The sequence below is a fragment of the Gordionus sp. m RMFG-2023 genome, chromosome 3 (assembly GCF_954871325.1).
Source record: "Gordionus sp. m RMFG-2023 chromosome 3, tfGorSpeb1-WG-v2, whole genome shotgun sequence".
Lineage (NCBI taxonomy): Eukaryota > Metazoa > Nematomorpha > Gordioida > Chordodea > Parachordodidae > Gordionus > Gordionus sp. m RMFG-2023.
Genome location: NC_088777.1, coordinates 29243182 through 29263171, shown reverse-complemented (window position 1 = coordinate 29263171; position 19990 = coordinate 29243182). Strand labels below are relative to the sequence as shown.

Below are 19990 nucleotides of genomic sequence, written 5' to 3'. Positions count from 1 at the left end.
GAAACAAAATCGAATCAATAATACAGCAAAACAATTGATAAGAACGATTCATCCTATAATATTTATTTGTATAAATACTTTGTTAAATTATTATTGTCTTTTTCGAGAAAACTTGCTGTGTTATTATTTTTATATCACCATAAACTATTAAATTCTATTTTGTAATTAAAATAAAGCCTTATGAATGCCAAAGCCATAAATGCCGAGACATTCGGCTATATCCACATCCTCGTAAAGAGGATGTTAACAAGGATATAGTTTTTTCAAACTTTTCCATATTGTCAATAAACGAAGAACTTATGGCTTCTTCCATATCATGAATAAAGTTTCCTGTATTCTGAACTAATATTCGATTTTCTTAGAATTACCTCCTGCATTTTATTTTGAGTTCCTATAAAATAATAATGTAATTTATTAAAATTAAATACTTAATTTTGTGTCAATTCTTAAAATAAATATCTGGCAAAATTCTTATGCCGATATTTTTTCTCAAGGATACCAACAAACCCGGTAACACAGATGTATAGTTAACAAAAAAGAGTGTAACCACACCCTACCCAATTGAAGTATTAGAGTGATGTATAGCTATGAATGTGAGGGATAAAAATCAAGACAAAAAGCTATTTCATTTATATACAAATATCTATTTATTTTTATCTATTTAATTATTTTACATTAAGGTATTTTTAGTATTTTATAAATATTTTATCATTAGTAAAAGACATATTGTGGCGTAATATGTAATTCTTACGTTTATAATTTTATTTCAATTGTAATCAGAAAAATTATTTATAAAGTTCATTTGCTTCTCATAATCTATGGAATAATAGTCAAATTTATTTCCTTGAGCTACTTAACTTTGGCCATAAATTTACTGGTTTTAAGATCTTTACTACGAATAGTTATAAATTATCATTATCTATATGCGACGAAATAGCGCAATAATATCATAAACATTGAAATTAACAGTCAATAAAGTATTTATCCTTTCATAAAATAAATATATAATAACCTCTCGCCTCAACAATCGTTCGTCCGGTATGACTAAACAATGCATTGCTAAAAATCAATTAATCATATTCAATCAAAATTTTATTATATAATTTTTTTTAAAAAATAATTTTCAGAAACATTTTTCTTAAAATATATAAATCAATTTTAAAAAATTGAGATTAAATATAAAATAATTTTTAATTATATTTTTACTCTATATATTAGTGGGGAAAAAAAAATATATTTACTAGCTTATTACTATTAAATTTTATTTTTAGATTTTAAAATTTAACAAATATATATATCCATAAGAGGGCGTTAAATGCATATAGCATTTTCCAATTCTGATGATATTTTTTTTATAAACAATAATTTACTTAAATTTTGCAAAATTATTCACTATTTTTTTTTATATAATATATTTACACTTTAGAAAATAATAGGTACAATTATGTGTATATATCTCATTAAAAAATAAAATTATAAGTTGTTTTTAAAAGTAATACTAATTGGTAATCACGTCATTTAATGAACTTAATTGATATAATATATAATAAGGTACAAATACAAGAAAAAGATCTCGAAAGAGCTTTGATAGGAAAAGGAGGATAATATTTGGCTGAGGGGTATTAATTAGATTTATCTGGGAAAAATTTAGCGAGGAAGATAAAAAATATGAGGTAGAAAATTTAATAAAAGATGGTAAAAAAACATGAAAGAGAAGAGGTTATGTCATTGTTAGAAGAACTAGTAGTTTTATAGCCTAAAAATTAAAAAAAACCTTGTCAAAAAATTAGAATAAAAAAAATAGTATAGTATCAATAAAAAAAATTAAAATTGAAAAATAATAAGGCCCTTAACGTCGTATTCTCTTTCATATATATGTCGAATTGGGATATGGAATCATGTGGGATTCGGAATCCCACTTGAATCCCCACGTTTTATTCGGGATATATTTTTTAAAATATTTTTTTAAAAAATATTTAAAAAATATTCCGAATCCCCATGTAAAAATAAATAAATAATATAATTACTTTTTCTTTTCTTTTTTTTGCGGCTGGCACCATATAATTAAAAGGCCAAAATAAGGTATTTAAAAAGAGAATTTAAAAAAAAGTAAATAGTATAAAATTAAGGCATATAATAAATGAAAAGGGATCGGTTTTTAGCGGTTTGACGGTTCGGTTCAGGCTCGGGTTGGATCCCTGGCTAAAAGCATGAATAAAAGTTGCGAATGTTAGAAGAACAATCTTAAATGCTCAACGAAATGCCATATTGCATTGAATAATTGTTGCAATAATTTGGATTTTTTATAAATATATATTTTAATCTTTTTTAAAACAAAAATGTCTTATAACCTCATCCCTTTTCTTTCATTATATGCCTTAATTTTATACTATTTTTTAAATTCTCTTTTTAAATCCCTTATTTTGGCCTTTTAAATATATGGTGCCAGCCGCAAAAAAAAGAGAAGAAAAAGAAATTATACTATTTTATTTTTTTTTCATGAGGATTCGGAATATTTTTTAAATATTTTTAAAAAATATTTAAAAAAAGAAGATTCCGAATAAAACGTAGGGATTCCGAATCCCACATGATTCCATATCCCAATACGACAATATAATCAATTTGTTTATTCATTTTTTTCATATCACATACAATCAGGGTTGCCAGGTCAAAATTTTCAAATTGTGGGAGAAATTCGGTATTTTGTGGTAGTAATATAAAAATTGTGGGAGAAATATGAAAATTGCTAAAAAAAAAATTTGCGGGCCATTTTTCAAAATAAAATAGCCAACTATTTAAAATAAAATAGCCAACTATTTTTCAAAATAAAATATCCAACTCTTTTTCAAAATAAAATAGGTAACTATTTTCCAAAATAAAATACGCAACTATTTTTCAAAATAGGTAATTATAGTACGACATAAAATTTCTTAAATACTATCTTTATTATTAAAATAACATATTGATTTATTATAATATATTAATTTTGTTTTAAAATATTAACCAACGATCTTTTTTAAATACAAAAGAATGTAAACAAGATAAAATTTTATAAAAAAATTGTAATTTTACAATGTAAAAAAATATATTTTATGTTAATGTATAAATAAGATTTTATAAAAAAACAAACAATTTTAAATTTACAATGTAAAAAATATTAATAATCAGTGCGGGGAAGTTGTTCTACAGTATTTAGTTAATACAATGGGGGAAAGGAATATGATATTTTGAGGCATCAAAAATCTTGAAAGCATAAATCAGTACAGGGCAATCTATCAACATCCAAAACAAAAATATTCTTCAAAAATAAGAAATAATACAGATGCAACTACAGTTGCGGAAATGGTAAATACCTATCATGCAGTACAACATTCAGAGAGCTACTTAACATCACAATGTTGGTAGAATCTTTCCCCATAATATTTAACGACTAATATAAATGAAAAGTATACTTTGTAGAACACAAATGAGCAAGGCTATCATCATAGTTTTAGGATATAAATCCAGAAGGTCAATTCTTGACGATTTGAAAGATGTGCAAACATATGCAATTCTAACAGATGCATCTAATAAGGAGATATCAAAACATTTCCCTTGATCCTCCCCTATTTCAACAAAATTAATGTCATTTCAATAAAACTATTAACAAATTTTTCTCCAGATATGAAATATCCAAAGACATAGCTAACCATATATAATGGTAAATATGGCAGATTTGGCATTACCAATGAATTGCATGGCAGCTTTCTGATCTGATAATTCCTCAGTGAATTTGGCAAAAACTAGAGTGTATTTACAGAATTGAGTCAGCATAATGTTGGTTGACAGGTTCCTCCTAATACGCGCCATCGTAGAATTTTAAAATTTTACAAACCTTAAAAAAATAAATAGATTATAAAAGCTGTCCTAATATTTTCAAAAAAATTTTCAAAAATATATGGCAGAAGTATATTTAGGAATTTTACATATAGGAAATCTACTATATGCTGTTAATATGCAGTTGCAATCAGAAGAATATAATTTAATAAAGGTTCACTAAATTATGTTACAGAAATACCAAAGTAAGAATATTATTACTATTATCGGATAATTATTAATAAGATTTAATATGATGTCATGTTTGAGGAGATTATAATGCTTCTTTATTTTTAAGATTTGCCAAAATATTAATTTTACAATGTAAAAAATAAATTTATTTGATTTTATGCAAATGTATAAATAAGATTTTATAAAATATAGAAAGTCAAATAGTTATAGTTAATTATATTTTATTTAAGATTTTAATAATGGAACTAAACGTTTACCGTCGTTATTAAGATATTTATAAAATTCCTGGCATCACATTTTATAATTTTGTTTAACCATTAACTCGGCTTCTAATGTTGTTAAAGCAATTCGATTTCTCTCCTTTCTCCAGGCAGTCCTCATCAGGCTAAAAATGCTCTCCGATGAGGCATTAGAATGAGGTAAGGAAAAAACATACTCGCAAATTTTTTCCAAGCATGGGGATTTATCGTTATTACGAAAAAATTCAACCCATTTCTCCTCTGCTTTTAGACCATCTAACTTTAAGTATTCTGGCGAATCATGAAAAATGGAAAAAATTACAATCTCTTCAAACAAGGCTTCAATGTCTATCGGTAATTTTAATATATTTATTAAATTACAAAAACCATCAAATGATGGTTTCTGTTCCAAGGTCATAATATTTATACACTTGTAAATAGAGTTATTAAAATCAAATCTTGATTGTAAATATTCCAAAATTTCCTTAATAAAAATATTTGCTTCATTTAAAAATACGTTAATTATAGTAATATTTGAACATTTTAATATATTTTTAGCAATAGCGCCATAAAATTTATTATCTATTTTTAACTGTAGAGATGAACAGAGCTGTAGCATGATTTTGTGAACCTTTATCAATAAAGAATCTTCTGATTGCAACTGAATATTAACTACATGAAGTAGATTTCCTACATGTGAAACTAATCCCAAATATGCTTCTGACATTTCATCCTCGAAAATATTTTTCAAAATTTTAGGACAGCTTTTAATATCTTTATTTAAGAAGTATTTCTTCAAGGGTTCGTAAAATTTTAAAATTCTCTCGATGGCAGGTATTAATGATAACCACCTGATAGAAACATATCGCAACAACTCACACCATTCCAAATCAGACCACTCCACCAATTCTTTTAATTCAGTGACTCTTTTAGTTGATGAACTAAATTCGTTAAAACATTTCATCACAATTACTTCGACATCTACAGATAGTACATTCATTGCCTTCTTGCAAGAATTATGCAGTATATGGCATATACAAAATTGATTTAAATCGAAATTTTGTAAATTTAAAATAAAGTAAAAAATTATTTAAAAAGTATGCCCTGAATATTTTCTTGCAAAGTTATATTAAATATCTATTAATTTGGCCAGAACAGCCATTTGAAATAATTTATTCTGAAAATTTTATCAATGTTTAGTGCTTAATATATTATTTTAATTTTACAGTAAGATAAAATTATTAGCAAAATAGAACATTTTATTATTAAAATCTGTTTGGTATATGGGATATAATATCCACTTCTAAAAGTTCTAGTCTTCTAACTCAAAAATTTTGAAAATGTCGAGTGGAGCACTGCAATTCTAGATAACGATATAAAATATATTAAGTAATTTAAAATATATTTATAATAATTATACATACTGTTCTAACTTCTATTCTTTCTAACACAAAAATTTTGAAAATGTCGAGTGGAGAATTGGAGAATTTTATAAAAAATATATTTTAGAGAGGAAAAATAAAATAAAAGAACTAGACATATTTTTCGAATAAATATTTAAAATTTATTTTAAAAATATAAAAATAATCAAATACTGTCTCTCAAAATTATTATTTATATATTAAAAACATTAAAATGCTAAAAAAAAAATTGTGGGAGAAATTAAAAAATTGTGGGAGCTTTTTGTGGGAGATTTCTAATTGTGGGAGTTTTGTGGGAGTGAGATGTATGTGGGTAAACTAAAAAATTGTGGGAGACTCCCACTGATGGGGGGAGACATGGCAACCCTGCATACAATACCATTTTTTTAAAAAAATTTACATTCACATCGCATACAAATGTTAATTTTTTTAAATTTTTATTCATATCGCCACAAATATTAAATTTTTTAAAAAATATTTTTAATTTATTATTCATAATTTCTATTTGTTAAATAATTTTTGAAATATATGAGGAAGTGATGTATATTAAATACAGAGGAAAACACTATAAAATATCTGATCCTCATTGAATTATATATATTTATTCTCTATGTTTTTTGATAATTATTGAATCAATTTCAGTTTGACATTAATTTAATAAAATTATCTTTTATTTTTTGAATGTTTTTATGATATATTAGAGAAAAAATAAAATATTTAGTAAGTGTAGTCGTTATCCTGCAAATCTATTTTTAAAATATTTTTTTGGATAATGTTTTACACGTATTTATAGATATATATAACAAAAATGACCACTTTTCAATTGATATTACTAGCAAATTTGGTCTTCTTTCTTTTTCTTTCTTTCTTTCTTTCTTTCTTTCTTTCTTTCTTTCTTTCTTTCTTTCTTTCTTTCTTTCTTTCTTTCTTTCTTTCTTTCTTTCTTTCTTTCTTTCTTTCTTTCTTTCTTTCTTTCTTTCTTTCTTTCTTAAACAGAAATGTAGAGATTTTGATCAATAACACTAGCAATATGTGCCTTACAAGTTTTCTATTATTTTACGATTCTCAACCTACTCATAAATTAAATATCAAAGTAACCTATCATTTTTTTTTAATTTTTAGGTTTTCCCCATGTATTTCACCCCAATATAAAAAAATGCTAACCAATAATCATTCTGGATTGATATGTATATATATATGTTAAATTTTAAAATCTAAAATAAAATAAGGCTGGTAAATATATTTTTTTCCCATTAATATTAAGTAAAAATAGAATCAGAGACCTGCAGGCGCGGCACTAGCCCCCTCCCGGCCCGGGTCCCAGGGCCAGGCCGTATTTAAAATTTTTTAAAATATACCCGGACCGGGCCGTGCCTGAAATTTTTTTTTTTAATACCCGGGCCAGCCCAGCCGCATTTTTTTAAAACATTTATACAACATGAATTATTATATTTGTCAATTAGATATGGTTATAATGATTATATATAGTTCTGATTAATATAATGTTTTGTGAAAGTTAACACTAGCTAACACTCATAGTATCTATTACATAATATAATTATAGTTTTCCTGCCATGGAATAAATACGAAAAGAATTAAATACATTATTTTATAATATATGTTTAAAAAAAAATAAAACTAATATTTAATTTATAAAAATGGAAAATATTTTGAGAATATAATATATTGTATTTAATTTACTATTTATAATTAAAAATATATATATAGTAAAAAAAAACCAAATCGATATTTTATTAACAACAAAAATCTTAATAAAACAATATTTTATTTATTTTTGAGCATATCTCCTCTTCCGGTTTTTATATTTTCTGGATTTTCTTATTCCCTGAGCCTCTACTAATGCCCGATCATAGTTATCGAAATTGACTATTCTTTCCTACGATGATTTTCTCCAACAATTTCTTATATAAGGTCGTGGATAATGTCCTCTCCATTCACGGAAAATATCGTCCCTTTTCAATTCTTTCAAAAAAAAAGAAGACATCTTGTCCAATTAAAATGTCGATTTCTAAAATATAATAATTCTACACTCTTCAAAGATTATATAATATTATACCAACATATTCGTAATAATCAATTATCGCTCTTCCAACTACTTATCAACATTCGCGGAAAGCACAATTTTCGAGCAATAAAAAAAAAACAATATTTTATTTATTTTTGAGCATATCTCCTCTTCCAGTTTTTATATTTTCTGGATTTTCTTATTCCCTGAGCCTCTACTAATGCCCGATCATAGTTATCGAAATTGACTATTCTTTCCTACGATGATTTTCTCCAACAATTTCTTATATAAGGTCGTGGATAATGTCCTCTCCATTCACGGAAAATATCGTCCCTTTTCAATTCTTTCAAAAAAAAAGAAGACATCTTGTCCAATTAAAATGTCGATTTCTAAAATATAATAATTCTACACTCTTCAAAGATTATATAATATTATACCAACATATTCGTAATAATCAATTATCGCTCTTCCAACTACTTATCAACATTCGCGGAAAGCACAATTTTCGAGCAATAAAAAAAAAACAATATTTTATTTATTTTTGAGCATATCTCCTCTTCCGGTTTTTATATTTTCTGGATTTTCTTATTCCCTGAGCCTCTACTAATGCCCGGTCATAGTTATCGAAATTGACTATTCTTTCCTACTATGATTTTCTCCAACAATTTCTTATATAAGGTCGTAGATAATGTTCTCTCCATTCACGGAAAATATCGTCCCTTTTCAATTCTCCCAAAAAAAAGACATCTTGTCCAATTAAAATGTCGATTTCTAAAATATAATTATCTACACTCTTCAAAGATGATATAATATTATGCCAACATATTCGAAATAATCAATTATCGCTCTTCCAACTACATATCAACATTCGCTGAAAGCACTATTGAGGGAGGCTTGTCCTATCAAAACTTTCTTTTTCAAATAGTAGAAGCGCTTAACTTCTTTTGTGTAACGAATAGTTCTAAGACAACCTTAAGATTTCCCTATTTTGCGGCCGTAGAAAAATTTCCTTAAGTTTGAATTCTTTTTACCACCACACCCTAAAGATTTCCCCGACAAAGTTTAATTTTTTTTTTTGCATTTCTTGGTTTACCAGTATTTTCGATTATTTTTTTTTTTTATTTTAAATTTACCAACCCTCCTAATTTCGATTGTTCATAATCTTTCTTTTTTCTTTCAATTTTTGATTTTTTCTTTCCCCCTTTTTTCTTGTTTATACCCCCCCCCCCCTTTTTTTTTGTTCGTAATAATACTTTTTATACTTTTTGTACCTAGTCTTATTTTATAAATATTATTGTTTATTTATTATTATTTTTTTCAAATTTACCAACCCCTCTAATCTCGATAATACTTCTGAAAGGATAGATCAGGTATTCCTCTCTTCCCAATTTTGATTTTTTTTTCCCCCATTTCATCTTTTTTTTTTTCTTCCAATCAAAATTATATCCGTTAATATATATATTTTTTTTTGTGTTTTCTCCCTTTCAAAGCCATCTCATGGTTAACTCTTGTTGTCAAGTATGCTTAAAAATAGTTTCGCTTAATTTAAATGGCGTGTTTAGGAAACATGGTTCACCCGCGTGCCACAATTCTGGAAAATTTCCCCTCTCTTACGGCCCAGATCCTTTAATTAACGCTCCTCACTCGTATGACCCCATTCCACCATGTTCCTCAAGCTCTGTTGATTTATACCTTAATTCGCATAAGCCCCCAGTTCTTTCTAGGATCCCTATAGCCGCCCGAGAGTCTATCTCTAGGTTCCTCATGTCACTTATAAATAATTTGAATTCGGATTTCTCCTCACTACCCTTATGGTTAGACCTGGTTAGTTTTTGTTTTCGAGTCCTAGTTAAACCCAAAAATAAAATAAATAACTTATCTGCCTTAATTAAGGAAAAAGTTTCCAATTTTGAAAATACAATTATCGATGAATTTTCTCCTTCGTACGCTTTAAACCCCAACTCCTTCCGTCACAAATTGATCTCCGAAAAATTAGATCTTGGAGATATTAGCGGTGCGGACCGAATATTGTCTTCCGATGACTCTATTTCTCCTATCAACGTTACCATATTTAAACAACTTCTTGAAAAACATCCACGAGCGTCCCCTTTTAACATCCACCCGCATGCCTCCTCCCCTATTCCCTTTACCTGTGACGAAGTACTTAAGTGCTTAAAGTCCTTTAAAAAAGGGACGACAGGGGGGTTGGACGGCTTCAGACCTGGTTTCTTTGTGGAGTTAATTCAATGCCCTGATAGTGGCTTCATTGACCCTTTGTTGAAAGCATTAACCGAACTGTGCAATAATATCCTCATACGCGAAGTTCCCCTTTGCATTCGTCCTATTATTTTTGGCGCCCGTCTTGTCTCCTTGACCAAACCGGATGGAGGCGTTAGACCCATAGCCATAGGGTCATTCTTTCGTCGCTTAGTCGCCAAGGCTATCGTAAATAGGATTCGGCCTAAGGCTAGTTCCTTCTTATTTCCTTCACAGTTAGGATTTGGAGTGAGAGGTGGGTGTGAAGTGGCCTCACATGTTGCGCGTATTTTTATAAATACTGAGGCCGATAAGGTTTTCTGCAAGTTAGACTTCAGAAATGCCTTCAACACCATCCATAGGAGGGCATTCTTACCATCTTTTTTACACCATTTCCCAAAATATGGGAATTTCCTTAATTCCTGTTATGGATTCCCTTCGTTACTCAAATTCGGGGAATTTTCAGGCCCCCTGCTCTTTACTATAGGGATTCATGATTTGATCAAAAATTTAAAGACTAATTTCCAATTAGACCTTAATTTATGGTATCTCGACGATGGCTCTTTTGGCGGTTCTTTATCCAATGTTATGTCGGCCATAGAGTACGTTGAAATGGAAGCTTCGAAAATTGGTCTTTCCCTAAATAGGAAAAAGTGTGAAATTTCCTCCCTCAACAATAAGGATTTTATTCCTCCCTTAGATTTTACAATCATTCCGCATGAGGAACTCTGTCTTTTAGGTTCCCCTATTGGTTTTTCAATCTCCTTTTGTCAAAAAACTTTTGACGATTTGATCCATTCCCTTTCCAATTCACTCAAGAATCTTCCTCATCTCCCCAAACATCAGTTCTTCTTTCTCACCAAAAAATGTCTTTTTCTACCTAAATTCTTACATTTATTTAAATCTTCCCCCGTTTTCCAGTACAATACTCTCCTTAAGGTCTTCGAATTAAAATTTAAACATTTTATCGAATCCCTTTTAGGCTTAAATTTTTCCGATTTCAATTGGTCCCTCGCCTCTATGCCCGCTTACCAGGGTGGACTTGGATTGTTACCCCCCTTCCTTATGGCAATTGCGTGTTTTCTTTCATCTCGAATATCCTTCGCCGATTCTATTTCCTCGCTTATCGAGTTGGATCCCCTTCTATCTTCAGCTAAACAAGAGTGGCTTACTCTAATCACCCAAGGCTCCGAGCAGCCAATTTCCTGCCATCTAAAGAGCTTCCTGGTCCCTATGCTATCAATGCTCGTTTGAAAAACTTTGTATGTATCCTGAGCTAACTAACCTTCAACTGCTCAGAAACGCAAAAAAAACTCTAACGGCCATGAATGGCTAGACGCGATTCCGAGTGGTAAAAAGGAAACGTTACTCACAGACGATGAGTTTCAAACTGCCATTGGCCATAGGCTTGGTTGCCTTATCCCTTCTGTGGACACCTGTGCCGCCTGTCACAAACAGGTTGATCCAGACATTGTTTCTCGTGCCTCAAAGTCAGTGGCCGTTTCCTGAGGCACGACAACCTTAATAGGTTAATCGGCAAAGCCTTGATTTCGGCCGGTTTCCCCAATAGCTTGGAGCCATTGGGGCTCCTAAATGCTGACGGTAAGCGCCCTGACGGCATGTCTTTAACGTCTTGGCACGGCGGCAAAAGACTTGTCTGGGACGTCTCTTGTGTTACCTCCTTTCCGGCTAACGGAAATACCGACCCCTTGGAACTACAAGAAACCAATAAGTTTAATAAATATAGATTCCTCCCTAACTCTTTTATATTTATTCCCCTAATTTTTAGCGTCCTTGGAAACCCCGGTCCCCAATCCCTAAAGTTCTTAAATCAATTGGGTAGAAGAATTTCGTTAAGGACAGGGGTCAAAAACGAGTCCCTATCTCTTAAACAAAAAGTCCAATTTGAAATCCTAAAGGGGAACTACAAATGTTTCTTCGAAACACTCCCATTTCCCTCCTAGTTTATCAAATATAGTCATTGTTAATTTTATATATATTTTGCATCGCAACTCTATTTAGATTTTAACCACAAAAAAAAATATTTTTTCGTTATAATTAAACAGTTATGTTTTAATATATATATATATATTTTTTTTCCGAGTATGTACTATATTTCTTTTTTATATATCATTAGATTTTATATATATATATTTTTAATTATAAATAGTAAATTAAATACAATAAATAATATGTTATATTTTTTATTAATTAAAATATCAGTTTTATTTTTTTTATAAATACAATTTATATAGTATATTCTCAAAATATTATTTACACAAATTTTTTATAGTATCAATTTGTAATATACTAAATATCTGTTTAGAATAATAAAAAAAATATGTACGTAGTGTTCTTACACGGCTCGTTTTGAGCCGATTTTTAAAAACGGCTAACTCAGTTTTTTATCGAAAAAAATATTATGCAAGCCTGAAAATTTTGTTCATAGAAGGAGCAAAGGTCTACATAAAAGGTCTTTTATAGTTCTTCGAAATTTAGATTTAATTTAAATATAGTATCGAAATTTCGAGGCTTAGTCAATATTTTTCTGGAGAAAATATTGAGTTAGCCGTTTTTAAAATAGGCTCAGAACGAGCCGTTTAACAACATTAGCTAATATGCTTGCTTATTAAATGATAATACTCGCCTAAAAATATGATAAAATACCAAATAGATGATTTTTTTGAATATACAAGATCGAATATAATTTTAAAAAATTCCGAGCCGGGCCTAAATTTATTTTTTATAAAATCCAGGCCGGGCCGGGCCCCAAACAATTTTTTTTTAAATATCCGGGCCGGGCCTAAAATTTTTAAACCCGGGCCGGGCTGGGCCGTAAAAAATTTTGGAAAGAAAATCCGGGCAGGGCTGAGCCGTGCAAATGGTACCTCTGCAGGTCTCTGAATAGAATTATAAATTATTTGTTAATATCCATGTTTTATATAATAAAAAATTGATTTATGTATATTAAAAAAATGTTTCTGAAAATTATTTTTAAAAAAAGATTTTATAATAAAATTTTGATTGATTATGATTACTTTTTAGATGCATTTTAGCAATGCAATTAAACAATGCAGTATTTAGTCATACCCGTCGTTCATCAGATGATCGTAAATTAGCCTAAGCTACGGCTGAAGTCCGCTTAATGAATTACCACGAGAGGTCTGTCATATATGAAGATATATGTGGTGACAAATAGAAAGAAGAAAAGGAATATTGAATACATACATTTTTGATTATTTTTAAATTGCATATTCTTTTTTCTTTTTCTTTTAATTTTTATTTTTGGATATATGGTTTTTATTTGGAAGTCTGATTATTTTTATTTCAATTGTTAGAAATATGTGACAATTTCAATAATAAATATTATTTCTTTATGTTACATGTTCGCTTAATTTGTTGTAATTCATTGTATATTTAAATATTTCTTAAATATTTCGCTTATTCAATTTGTTGTAATTGTATATTTAAATATGTTCATATTATCTTTTTATTCAATGAAATTAACATGTATATAAATACATCTCAAGGCGATTAAATATATATATACTGATATATATTTTCATTTTCGAACATCACTTGATTTTTTTTGTATAACCATATTATAAAATAAAAAGACATTACATCAACGTCAATATTCTAATAATATAATCAATAAAGACTATCGAATTTAATAAAGTGTCTTTTTTCTGTCTAATTTTTATCCTGCTCGACCATCCTAATAACCGTTCTAGATTAAATCCTCAAGCCTATAATTTCTCTTTTTTGTTTATCCGGACAGACTTTCTTCCAGAGAGTATCTCGATAGGCTGAAAGGGTATGGTTCGGGGCTCAATCCTGAATTTTTGTCGGTGCAATTTATGTTGAATTGTAATGAAAAGCTAAAAACAAGGTTGATAGAAGAAAATACTACAGAGCTTAATATTATAGAGAGTTCATAGCCAAATTATATAAAATTTAACGGACATATAGGGGAGATCGGGTAGGTCCCCAGAACATGTGATATGTTTAAAAAAAACTAATAAAGATTAAGGTCGGAAATTTAATCGTAAGATAACAAATTATGATGCACACCTCTCAATATTTAATAACTTTTTCAGGTAAACTTATTATTAATTTATACTAATAAGAGCTTTTATACCCCAAAAGTTGCAAAATATGCAAATTCTTTATCTAATTATTTAATATTAATCTTAGGCACCACAAATAATGTGCCAAATGAAGACCTAAATCTTATTCTATCATGTGTGAGTTTTATATCACACGATTAACTATTGGTATTATTTACACTTTTATCGGCAATGTAGGCTTGGTGACGTAGAACCGAGATTCGTAGAGTCATTTATGTCAAACCGCAGAATTTTTTTATGGTAGGATATGACTACAGAACATAAATTTATAGTGTATACCGAGATTCGTAGAATCATTTATATCAAACCGCAGAATTTCTTTATGGCAGGATATGACTGACAGAACATCTTGAAATTTATAGTGTATTTTTAAAAAACTCCTTTACTAAAATGTATCTAATTTCGTAGAAGTTGTAGACTTTTGGCCAAGGACTTTAACTTTTTTTTGGACAAGGTCATCTAAATAAAATCTTTGTTTCTTTGTTTGATGGAAAACATTTACTGCGCTTAGTTATAATATTCATATTTCAAATAAGTTAAACTTTTATTATGTAATATTCATACAAAATTTAAAATAAAAATATAAAAATGGTCATTTATAAAAATGAATGGAGGACTCCCAGTTCCCAAAAAACAAGCTTAATTTTATTTTAAAATAATGATTTGAATTTTTTTGTTTAAGAATATAAAATTCTTTGGGTCTTTCTTACTGTCTCTGCCCAAATTAAGAATTTACCTATAGATAAAGATTCAGGTTCTGAAGTTAAATAAATAGCCTCCTTAATCTGATGATAAATTAACAGGCTCCAATATGTTCGGTATACAGACCCTCATGAGAGTATACGGCTAATAATTGTATTGATCGCTGTATGCTTCTAATTATAACTTCACCATATTAACTAGATGAAGTTCAAATAATTGGAATAAGTGATGAAATTAAAGGGTGTGTTTATAATGATTGGCATTGACTGGGAAATATGGAAGCTTATGGCGAAAGTTGATAAGGCAATTTATTAATCCCTTATTATTTCTATTTGACAACCTTGATATAATCATAAGACTATAACATTTATTTTTGTAAATTAAATATGAAAAAAATGCCATGGTTTTTATTGAACTGCAGGATTTAAAAGATTATCAACATCCCCTTATACTTAAATTAATTATATCGTGATTATGTTAAATATGTTTTTTATTTTAAATTTTTTTTAGATTTTTATGAGAATTCAAAAATTATATTGGTATGAATAAATATATAATTATGATTTTACTAATTTAAATAAAGGAATTATATGATATGGTACAAATTTGCATTGAATTTGATAAATTAAAATTGATCCTAAAAATAATAATAATTTGTATATACTTAATAAGTAATAATATAACAGCAATTTAAATATAAGAAAATTTCAGTTGCTTAATAAAATTTATTATTAGTGGGGGAAAACGGTGATATATGCTAGGTATCTTGTACTTTTGCAACTTTTTAAAAAAATTATATATATTATTTATTAAATTTTTAAAACAGGGTTTCAATTTAAAAATAAGAAAGAGATACAATATGGATTATTATCAAAATAAAATATATTTTAAAAAACATTTAAAAAAAGGAAACTATCACCTGGACAGGCGATTGAGTGAAATCTGTTGACGAAGGTAGAATCCTTCGTTGAGGTCATCTCTATTAAATCTTAATTTTTTACCAATAGCATTGATAAAATTAGAACCTCCTTTCCGAACATTCCTAACAGTTCAGTAAGAGACTGTTCGTCCAGAAGAAAGGATATACCATCCAGGCGTATAGTGTTATCATTTGAAAGACCCAATGGTTCAAGAGTAAATGGAATATACTTTTTTGAGGGCATAGGAGAATGTTATTAATGGATTTATGGCTGAGTTACGTCTGCGGGAGAACCTACAATGTTGGTAATAATGGGCTGGCCAAAACCGGCGTAAATGAAGGGTACAACTGCATTACAACCACGGCTAAGGGCAAGGGGCATCATTAGCCTTTACAATTTCAGGGGTTCAAAAAAATTTTTTTTAATTATTTACAAAATTACCTTTTTTTAGCTAACTTTATCAAGCTAAAAACAAGGTTGATAGAAGAAAATACTACAGAGCTTAATATTATAGAGGACATTGTTGTCAAATTTCAATCGTTGAAGATTAATAATAATAAAACATATGTAGAGAAAGATTCTTGGTGAAGAGAGGATATAGCCGATTGGCAAAGCTATTCGTCTTGGAAAGAGAACAAGCAGGATTTTAAGGCCAACAACAACTACAACAATAACAACAACAATAACAACAACAACAACAATTTCAAAAAACAATAAATGATACAAACTCCATATAATTTGAGGCCAAGGAATAAGATAAATTTTATTTATGATTTTATGATTAATATGCAACTTAATAATCTAAATTTTTCTTTTTTGATAGAAACGGGTTCTCCGGTGACATCCTTGCCCATTAAAGATATTGGAAAATTGGAGAATTATGAAGAATTTGAGTTGGAAAATTGTTCTAAAAAATTATTCTCTTATGAGGGTTCTCCTATCACAGTCGTTGGTCAGGTCTCAAATATTAAGGTTAAATATTTGAATACAATTAAATATTTAAATTTGTATGTATTGGATGGAGAGGGACCACCGCTATGTGGTCAAGACTGGATTAAAGAATTTGACATAATCAAATTCAACGTTGATTTAAACACTATTAATAAGAATGAGATAGGAGATAGGGTAAATTTTTTAACTTTTAACAATCCTTTCAAAAATACTGATAAATTTTATAAAAAAAATTATGTCATTCAATCGTTATTTACTAAAAAAGGGTATTTTGAAGAGAGTTGTGACATCAACAAACTAATTAAGAAATTTGATTGTGTTTTTAATGATAGAATTGGAAAAGTCAAAAATTTGGAAATAGATATTTTATTAAAAAATGACTTTAAGCCAAAATTTGTGATAGCCAGGAGAGTGTCCTTCGAGTTAGAAGAAGAATTAGAAAACACTATGGAGCAATGGCGCCAGCAGGGAGTAATTAAGCCTGTCAGATTTTCACAATGGGCCACTCCATTAGTGTTAGTTAAAAAAAAGATAATACGTTGAGAGTTTGTGCTGACTTTAGAGTTAGTGTAAACCGACAATTAGAAAGGTTCGAATATCCGCTTCCAAGGACTAATGACATAATTGCTAAAGTAGGTAATGGAAAGTTTTTTTCAAAAATAGATTTCTCATCGGCATATCTGCAGATTTCTGTATCTAAAGAAACTTCCAAATTTCTGACCGTCTCCATCCACAAGGGTCTTTTTCAATTTACTAGACTACCTTTTGGGCTTAAAGTATCAACTGCTTATTTCCAGAAGACTATGGACGAAATATTTGCTGATATTAAGGGGGTCATTTATTATTTAGATGATTTGTTAATTTTTGTAAGGATAAGTTAGACCATTTTTATAAATTGAAAATAGTGTTTGAAAGAATGTTGAAATTTGGGCTGATTGGAAATATAAAAAAAAGTGAGTTTTACAAAGAGAGTATAAAATATTTAGGTTATTTAATAAGTGACAAAGGCATACTGCCAATCAAAGAAAAAATTGATCCTATAAGTACAATGACCGAACCTAAGAATAAGGATGAATTACATTCTTGGTTGGGTCTTATGAATTATTATTCTAGATTTATAAGAGATTTTTATAAATTAGCAGCTAATTAATATGATTTACTTATAAGGGGTAAGAAATTTTGTTGGGGAATCAATGAAAGAACTAGTTTTTACGAAATTAGAGAAAAATTGTGTAATGCACCAATTCTTGCACATTATGATAGAAATAAGGAATTGTTTATTTCAACGGATGCGTCCAATAAAGGCATGGGTGCAGTCTTATTTCAGGTAGAAGAAGATGGTTTAGAAAGGCCAATTGAGTTTATGTCTAAGGCATGGGCTGGAGCTGAAAAAAGATATTCAATTATTGAAAAAGAAGGATTGTCTGTTGTTGGCAGTAAAAAAATGGAAAGAATATGTAGTAGGTAGGAGATTTAAAAACATTTTTTCGGACCATAAACCACTGGTGAATTTGTTTGGAGTAGATCCAGTTAAGCTTTACAATATGTCTCCAAGATTACAGAAATGGGCTTTTTGTTTAGCCGGTTTTGCTTTTGACATTAATTATAGGAGGGGTAAGGATCAAATCATTCCTGATGGATTATCAAGGTTAATTAAGGAAGATATCATTTGTTTTGTTAATGTTAATAATGATATGAAGGATGTAAGAATAATTAACAATTTAGAATTGATTAAAGGAGAAACCTTTCTAGATTCAGAATTAATCCAAGTTAAAAAAATTGTGTTGGAAAAAGGTGAAAATGATACGCTGATTAAAGGTTACAATGCATTCGGTAAGTTGTTGAATATTAAGAATTATTGTATTTTTAAGGGCGAACAAGTTATTATTCCTCGAAGGTTAAGAAAAAAGTTTCTTAGTGTGTTACATGAGGGACATATTGGGTTGTATAGGATGTTAGATACTATGGAAAGGTATTTTTGGTGGCCAGGAGTCAATAAAGATATTAAAGAAATAATTTTTAGATGTAATATGTGCATGATCAATGCGCCTAAACTCCCAAAAGTTAAACAAAATTATTGGGTACAACCTAACAAACCCTGGTACCAAGTCTTATTGATTTTTTTGGACCTATTAAAAATTTTTACGGATTAGTAATTATTGATGGGTACTCTCGCTGGTTAGAGATAATTAAGGTGAAAAACATTAATGCGACTACCACCATTATGGTATTAAATAATATATTTTCCAGATTTGGGTATCCAGTAGAATTGGTATCAGATAATGGACCAGCTTTTAGGCCTGTTGATTTTAATAACTTTTTAAAAGAAAAGGGAATTCTACATATATATACTCCTGCATACCATCCTGCGTCAAATGGTATGGCTGAAAGAGCTGTACGCTCAGCAAAAAATATGATATATAAATTAGGAGGCTGGGATGACATTTTGGAAGATGTGTTGTTAAATTATCGCAACACTAAACATGCGGTTAATAAGTCATCACCTGCTTTTAGATTATTCGGAAGGGAGTTAAGATGGAAATGGAGTTTTTTAAAAGACGATGACTGTGATAATAGACCCAATGTAAAAAGAATAAATTTCAGAGAATTAACATTAAGCAACTTTGTCTTTATTAAAGTGGGCTCCAATTAAGAATGGCGTGTGGGGATTGTCGTTAGGAGAATTAGTAACGTCATTTGGGAAATTCAGGTAGATGATAAGTTTCTCTTTGTTCATATTGATCACATTAGAAATTATCAATAGGAATATATTGCATTATATTTTTTTTACTTATATATTGTTGGTTACAAATATTAAAACATCATACATATTCCATTTTTCCTAGTTATTATAATTATGATTAATAAGTTACATTGTTAATAATGACAATAATTCCTTCTCTTTGTTCATATTGATCACATTAGAAATTATCAATAGGAATATATTGCATTATATTTTTTTACTTATATATTGTTGGTTACTAAAACATCATACATATTCCATTTTTCCTAGTTATTATAATTATGATTAATGTTACATTGTTAATAATGACAATAATTCCCCCTACCAAATGTAATTGTTTATTATATTCCAAAAAAAAAGAAGAAGGAAATAATGACAATAATTCCCCATTCTCAATTGTAATTGTTTATTATATTCCAAGATAAGGAAATAATGACAATAATTCCCCTTCCAAAATGTAATTGTTTATTATATCCCAAAAAAAAAGAAGGAAATAATGTCAATAATTCCCTTTCCAAATGTAATTGTTTATTATATTCCAAAAAAAAGAAGGAA

At 28.8% G+C, this 19990-nt stretch overlaps 1 protein-coding gene across 1 annotated transcript; it reads left to right on the top strand.

The window, feature by feature from the left end:
• The first annotated feature begins 9201 nt into the window (after window positions 1-9201).
• On the top strand, window positions 9202-18160 carry LOC135925835 (uncharacterized). Its single transcript, XM_065461355.1, has 7 exons — window positions 9202-11237; window positions 11289-11479; window positions 11518-11721; window positions 13035-13099; window positions 16565-16866; window positions 17080-17207; window positions 17860-18160. The coding sequence occupies exons 1-7, from the start codon at window positions 9231-9233 to the stop codon at window positions 18158-18160; spliced, it is 3198 nt and encodes a 1065-aa protein (XP_065317427.1). The 5' UTR covers window positions 9202-9230.
• The last annotated feature ends 1830 nt before the right edge of the window (window positions 18161-19990 follow it).

Bases quoted from the DNA above. Each gene is read 5' to 3' on its own strand.
- LOC135925835 (XM_065461355.1), top strand. From the start codon at position 9,231: ATGGTTAACTCTTGTTGTCAAGTATGCTTAAAAATAGTTTCGCTTAAT. The intron at 13,100-16,564 runs GTAAATTAGCCT...CTTTTTTGATAG, and splicing joins CCGTCGTTCATCAGATGATC to AAACGGGTTCTCCGGTGACA. The intron at 17,208-17,859 runs GTTAGTTAAAAA...TTTACTTATAAG, and splicing joins CAATGGGCCACTCCATTAGT to GGGTAAGAAATTTTGTTGGG.